This window comes from Clinocottus analis, unplaced genomic scaffold, assembly GCF_023055335.1.
Source record: "Clinocottus analis isolate CAN_PGR_092001 unplaced genomic scaffold, fCliAna1.0.p SCAF_4, whole genome shotgun sequence".
Taxonomy (NCBI): Eukaryota; Metazoa; Chordata; class Actinopteri; order Perciformes; family Cottidae; genus Clinocottus; species Clinocottus analis.
Genome location: NW_027176153.1, coordinates 21,390,276 through 21,397,279, shown reverse-complemented (window position 1 = coordinate 21,397,279; position 7,004 = coordinate 21,390,276). Strand labels below are relative to the sequence as shown.

At 42.9% G+C, this 7,004-nt stretch overlaps 1 protein-coding gene across 1 annotated transcript; it reads right to left on the bottom strand.

Annotated features, from left to right (window-relative positions):
- Positions 1-307: 307 nt before the first annotated feature.
- On the bottom strand, positions 308-6,273 carry ythdf1 (YTH N6-methyladenosine RNA binding protein F1). Its single transcript, XM_068597766.1, has 6 exons — positions 5,939-6,273; positions 5,463-5,490; positions 4,917-5,011; positions 3,196-4,812; positions 2,577-2,621; positions 308-2,185 (listed from the first exon to the last, which is right to left on the bottom strand). Exons 1-6 carry the CDS (start codon positions 5,966-5,968, stop codon positions 2,171-2,173), a joined length of 1,830 nt encoding a protein of 609 aa, XP_068453867.1. The 5' UTR covers positions 5,969-6,273; the 3' UTR covers positions 308-2,170.
- Between the last annotated feature and the right edge of the window lie 731 nt (positions 6,274-7,004).

The following is a 7,004-nucleotide window of genomic DNA, read 5'->3' as shown; positions in this document are numbered from 1 at the left end:
ACTTTGCCATTCTGCTGATAATACTTACATAAGGTTCTGTATGAACTTCATTTGCAGTGGAGTTAACACCAAAGGTAAAAAAAAGAATAATTCTTCTAGCAAACCAACATTTCATTACTTTTACATTCCTCTGGAAGTATTTGTAAGTGTAAACAGCAGACAAAGGGAGTTTAAAGGATAAAGCTGGTCATGTTTGTTATTTTTCTTATTGTGAAAAGATCCAAAACCCCAAATGAGTGGTGTGTATCCTCCAAAAGCCTGATGGAGCTCCATGGCTGTCCACAAACAACTTAAAAACACACGGTACTTTGTGGCTGTTGGTTTATTTACGCATGATATTTCATGATAGATGACAATTTAATGAAGCAAACCGGGAGACAGAATCAAAAGCTTGCCGTTAAATAGTGCTTGAAAAGCCAAACAAGTGTGATGTTGAGAGCAAAACAACACATTTAGTGCCGGAATCAAAGGAAAGAGATCTTGAAAGAGGTGTCACGATCATATAAAAAATGTGTTTCAAACGGTTTCTTTGTTGGAGGTTTGGTTCCTATTTGAATCTAGTTGTTGCAAACTGTAGCAAATATTGTTATTTTGGACTATATTATTAATAACGTTTACTTAAATCGTGCACACATGATACATGTCACAATAAAACCCCAGAGAGAACAGATAAGTATATCTTTAATAATGGAGATGAGCAAATCTAAGTATGTGATAGTGACCTCTGATACAATGGGAATTAAATTCAGGGGTGACTTTAAAACCTTTTTTTTTTTTTGCATAAATTTTCTATAATCCAATACCAGTAATATAACTCTGATTGCTCCACAATCATACTCCCTCTCTTTTCTTTCACTCTTGCATACACACAATACAGCAAGCAAGTTTAAAAAAGAAAAGAAAAAGAAAGTCACACAACATATACCATATAGGCTAGTCTCTGGGTTTTCATACACTTGACAATAAATCAGTTAAGTATAATGCTACAGTTAAACATTTCGAGGCGATCTCAGTTAGAAATGCCGTTTACATTAAAGCTTACATTTTCTGAGGATGATGTGGACAGGTTATAGCAATGAAAATGATGCCGAGATTATAATTCTGTTAAGAAAGAACAAGAAAAACAGAAAATCAAAAGTAACAGGTCTGGCTTGTGTTTTTAAAAAGCAGTACATGCTACATTTCCTCCAGAATTCCTTTAACAGAGACTTCCTGTTCGCACAGCGGGGGAAATAAAAGCCACTGTAACAGGGAAATAAGACAGAAAGCAAAGTTTGTGTTGAAGACCAGAACTCATACAGTATATTTGTTTTTCCATCCTTTAAAATAGGAAAGAGAGGGACCACGTTAAAGAGCGTTTGATCATCTTTTCCCTGAATCTCTAGCTCTAAAAACAATTTGAGGTACAGTTCTGGGAAAAATACAAATTGAATTTAGTGCTGAAAAGAAATGTTAAGGCTCCGCTCCGGGAGAGACAACATCCCACATATTCTCCACCTTATTGTTAAATTTGAAATCAGCTGGAAGCCAGTTGATACGTTGAGATACTTTCCTAACATTTACGCGTTCTAACGCCACGACCTCGCACGATTATTTCTATGCATACAGAGACTTTCAGCGGACACACTCAAGTAAAACATCCCTCGTATGAAGAAAAAAAGGGGCAGTATAGAAGTTAATTTGTTCATCCGATAATATAAAATACAACTGGCCACAAACAGATAGCAGACGTTTGTCAATAAAGTCGTGTTCACTCATTAAGATTAACCAATACAAGCACTTAACATTTCTCCAACACACAAACCACAAAGTGAACAGTCACTGAATATCAGCAGCATGTTGTCAAGAGATTTTCAAAAACAGACGTGCAGATATTGGTTACTTATATTTAGTTAAGAATGCAAGTTCCGGGGTAGCAATAGAGATTTTGTAAGGCTAAAAAAAAATTAAAAAAAATTTGAGAAAACAAAACATGAAAACACATTATTGTTGAAGCGATTCAACCGGTGGAACGAGCTTCATCCCTGAAGACCGGGAGCGTCGTGGGTTAAAAGTTTGATGTGGGCAAAAAAGTCAACTAAATTAAATAGAAAAAAATATTAGTTTCAATTTCTTTATGTCCTTGTGTTCCTTTTTTTAAATCTAAACTCCGTCGACAGTCGTCTTCTGTTTACTTTTGGCGATCCTGGAATAGGGAATAAAAAAGGAAAATCAAGGAATTATTGGACACAGCATTATTATCACACTGTGTACACAGGTTTAAATTATCAAATACACCTGTGATATTACACGACACCTCTATGAGAAAAGAGATAGTGGGGACACATTATTACCGTTAATTGACAGTAAAATATCAGTGTGATAATTTGAATATTAAATGTTTGGCTTTTACAAAAATGTGTTGACTGAATATTTTTTTTTTTTTTTAAATGAAGACAAAGAAAATGAGATACTGAAGCTGTTTTACACACGTGCAGAGTTTTGTTTGAATAGTTGAACACAGTCGACTGTATTAAAGATCAATTATATTACTTCATATATGTAATGTAATATATGTAATCAATATCAGACGTTACCTGATCGAGTCGGGACCGGCTCTGTATTGGGGCGGGCTCATAGCTCTGTAATAAAAAATATGCAAAGTCTTATTGAAAATATACACAAACATCAATTTTAATATATTATCAACAAACTCTCCAACTTCAAAATCGATGTCCAATAGATACTTATACAACTAAAAGAAACCAGTTCACAAATAAGGGACTTCATATGAATCCTATTGTGCAGGGAGAGGAAGAAATAAGCAGGGGAGGATCCACCATGTCATACTTCAGCCTTCCCTTCTAACATGTATTACGTATAAAACAAAGAAATTAAGAACTTAAAATCAACCCGATTTTAATTCAGGTCTGCAGTGATTTACTAAGGAGTCATAAGAGTCTCTGTCTCAGGGCTTTATTTTCATCACGAGTCAAACAACCGTCTCAAGCAGCACCAAAAATACATCTACGACAGCTGATCGTGTCTCAGATCTAAAAATCACATTTCTGGTTATGATTTGGAGTTATGAAGCTAAAGATGAAAAGAATTGTAGCAGTTCAATACTATTATTTTATTCAGAAGTATAACTTATCACTGGAGAGAGAGGTCCTAATATAAAAGTGTTACGTGTTAAGTTTAAAAGGAAGTCACTACCTTTTTCACCACCTCCTCCTCCTCCTGCTTCTTCTCGTAGTGGGAGAAGTCATCGAAGAGGGAGGTGGTGTGTTTGTACTGAGCGATGATCTTGAGCACCTGCTTCGCCTTCTCCAGAGGAACTTCTTGAGTGTCGCGTGAGTTGGTGACCGGCTTGTTGTCATTGTTCTCCAGGCGGATGTGGCGCAGCTGGCTATTAGGCACGTCCTTAACAAACAACCAGTTCACGTCGAACTTCCCCTTCCACTTGTCCTGCGCCCAAACGCCGGCGCTGGTGCCGTAGTCCACAGGCGAGCGCATTTCGGCCACTCCGCAGAAATGGCCGCTGCCGTTGACGCTGTACAACAAGTAGACGGGACCTTTGGAGTTCATACCCCTGAAGGCCGAGTCCAAGCGCTTGTTGCCGTGCTCCGTGCTGCACCAGATGGAGTACTTGATGGAGCGGTGGATGTCGTCCTCGGAGTAGCTCTTGATGATGAACACGCGTCCGTTCTTCAGGTTCCAGTCGAACTCCTTCGGGTTGTAGCTGTGGGCCGCCCGCAGCTTCTCCAGCACGGGGTGGGACTCTAATCCCGGTTCTTGGGGCACGCCTCCGACCCCTCCGTTGCCGACGCAGCCCCCGTTGGAGGAGCCGCTGCTGTCCAAGCTTCCGCCGCCGTAGCACAGGTTGCGGTTGCGCGGCGCTATCCAGCGGGTCTGAGGTGTCGGAGCGGAGTTGTGGTTCTGGTAGGACTGCGGCGGACCCTGCATGGTCATCTGCTGCACGAGGGACTGGGCGGACTGCAGGGACTGTTGAAGGGGGGGTAGGAGGCTGGGACCGTGGGAGTGAAGCTGGGGCTGTTGGTGATGGTGGTGGTGATGTTGGGGCAAAGGAGGGGCCATCTTCGCGAGAGCCCCTTTATTATCCCACGTATCAATGTCCATGTTGTGTTTAATGGCGGGCGGAGGCAGACCTCCTCCGGCTATGGGCGTGCCAGGTTTGTTCTTGGTCTTTTGTTGCTGCAGCTTGGCAGGTTTACTGGCGATAGCGGCCCACGATGTCGGCTTCGGAGGGGGCATTCCGATTGGTGTGCCGCCGTTGCCCGTGGCAACAGCCGCGGCTACACCGCCGCCGCCTCCGAGGGAGCCGGCGTTCTTCACACCCGAGCCACTTCCAGTCACATCCCCGCCTATTTTTAGGCCCAGCATGCCCTGCTCGAGGCTATTCATGCCCGGTGCCTTACTCAGGGTGTCACTGTGGAAACCCGTCTGGCCGTCGGGGACGAGGGTGCCTCCCAGAGAGCTGGGCGGGTAGCTGTAGCTGCCCCCATAGGCGGAGCTCTGAGTCTGCTGGCCCTGAGAACCGCTGGTGCCCCAGGCCGAGAAGGCCGGGTTCTCGGGGAAAAAGTTAAACCTGTGAGGGTAGATGCTGCTGCTGAGCCCGCCCGGCTGCCCGAACACGGTGTCGTGCATGAAATGATGGTCTCCATTGCTGAGGGGGGTGTAGGGTGTCAGGTAGGGGATCGGTGGGTCACCTCCTGTAGACCAGGGAGCCTCACTGAGAGGGTACGGAAATCCAATGGAGGGGGCATAGTAGCTGGACAGGTAAGGGTCTGTCATGGATTGATAGCTGTTGTTCTACAAAGACAAATAGAATTCAGATCATTTGTTAGTGGTCGACAAGACGCAGCGATATTAAATCATTTTAGAGCCACGGGAGACCTTTCAAGGGTCTTTCCTACCTGATTAGACTGGTTGGTGAGATAAGGCTCAAAGTCATTGTCATGAACTGTGTCCTTCTGGTGGAGGGAGCCATTCTGCACTGAAACTGGAAAGGCTGCAATAAAGTCAGACTGATGAATTAAAACAGGAAACAAACCAAATATTGCCACGTCTAAATATCAGCATTGTATAAGCCGTAATTACAACATTGCAGATTAAGTTCTGTACTAGTGACTTGTTGTTGACATCCAGCCCTCTTACAGCTGCAGTGAAGTCACAGTCGGATAATTAAAAAGAGCGGTCCACGGGTGTTTGGTGCCGTTTGCCATTTTAAGATTATGCATGTTATTACAGCATGCAACTACAAAGCAGACACATGGATGACAATATGTAATAATGCAAACACAGTATTTGTTTCTCAGTTGACATAAGAGCTACATCAATACACAGGTCAGATGTATCATGTATATATATATATATATATATCTGTTGCTAAACAGGTTTGTGTGTGCCACATCTTAGGATACAGCAACATCAAAAAGGTTCAGAAGATATTTTCTTCTTACCTTTGCTTGCATCTTGTCCTTTCGTTGTCTTTAGTTGTCACATTGAAAGGAGGAATGCATGTGAAATGAAGAAAGAAAAAAAAAACACAACGCTTGCATGGGTCTCCAATGTTATTCAAAGCATCACACATTATCTTAAAGCTGCACAGTGTGACATGTTAATACGTTTCATTATCCGTGAACCTGACAGACAGTAAAGCGGGTTTCATTTCCCCCACTCGCCCCCCGCTGGACGCGGTGGTCCAGGCCTTTGATTGCTCCCAGAGAGCAGGTTGTCTGTTAGGTTATCTACCCTCCCTGTTGGCTAACTAGCTGACTAGCTTGAGAATGGTGGCACCGTTTTTCAGAGTGGGACGCACACAGACCCGCACAGTTCGCGCGCGCGCACACACACACACGCACACACATACATATAGACACAAACACACAAACACACCTCTCTGTGGGGAATAAAAGCGCTTCTCCTCGCCGCTTACCTGAGGGTCAATACTAGCGGCAGACATCATTCATCCACCGGGTGTTTTGTCGGACTGAAAAAACGCTCACAACACACGCACAGTGTGTAAGCTGCAGGCTAATAGCTGGAAAAGCTGCTTCCCTGATCCGCGGTCGCGTCGCGCTCAGTGAGCCCGTCAGCCGGTGTCTCTGCTCGGCGCGGACCGTTTGCTCGTCGACGCCCTTGCTGGCACTCCGCGCTGCCCTGTCGACATCAAACCAGCGGGGCTTCAATCCGCTCCGACCCCCTCGCCGTTAATTTAAAATCCAACCAGCCTTTGGTGGCCCTGCTCACTTGCCCCAATGGCAGCTTCATCCGGGGTTTACGGGGGCGGAAATGACGTCGGTGACGTAGGCGACGCATCCAAGGCTGACGTTACCTAGCAGCAGCAGCAGCGGCAGATGTATGGAAAATGTTTTATATGGATTTGTTTTATTTTTATAATCCTTTTCTGACATTATACATCTGATCAGTCTCATGGGTTCATATTATATTATTGTATCAAATGGAGAAATAACAAGCAACCATTGTTTGGTTTATACATTCCTTAAAAATATTATTTTTGCCATCACTTAATACCTTTGAGATTGGAAGGTAAATATATATATTTTATTGTTGTTTGATATAACTTTTATATTGTATTGTGTTGTATGCATGTGTTCTGCAACATATCGTATTTTTTTGTGGTCACTAAACTAGGTGGATGTTGAAGTAGATTATGCTCTGTTGTAGCCGTGTTTACCTTACATGTACCAATTAAAAACACTGTTTTCTAATGAATTTAGCTATTTGTACATATGTGGCAGTGCTGTATGTTTGCTCCTAAGGTTAAAAAGTTAATTTCCTGGTCATTCTATAACACATGGTTCCACAACAAAATACAATGTGTAGCCCCTTTACACTCAACACACATGAAATGTATTTACAGATATTATAATAGAATTAAAATAAATTAAATGAAGCAAAATACACAGTTACCATTTATATGTACATCCTTATCCAAATATACATACAGAGACTATGGTTTAGTGTGATTGTAGTGCAAA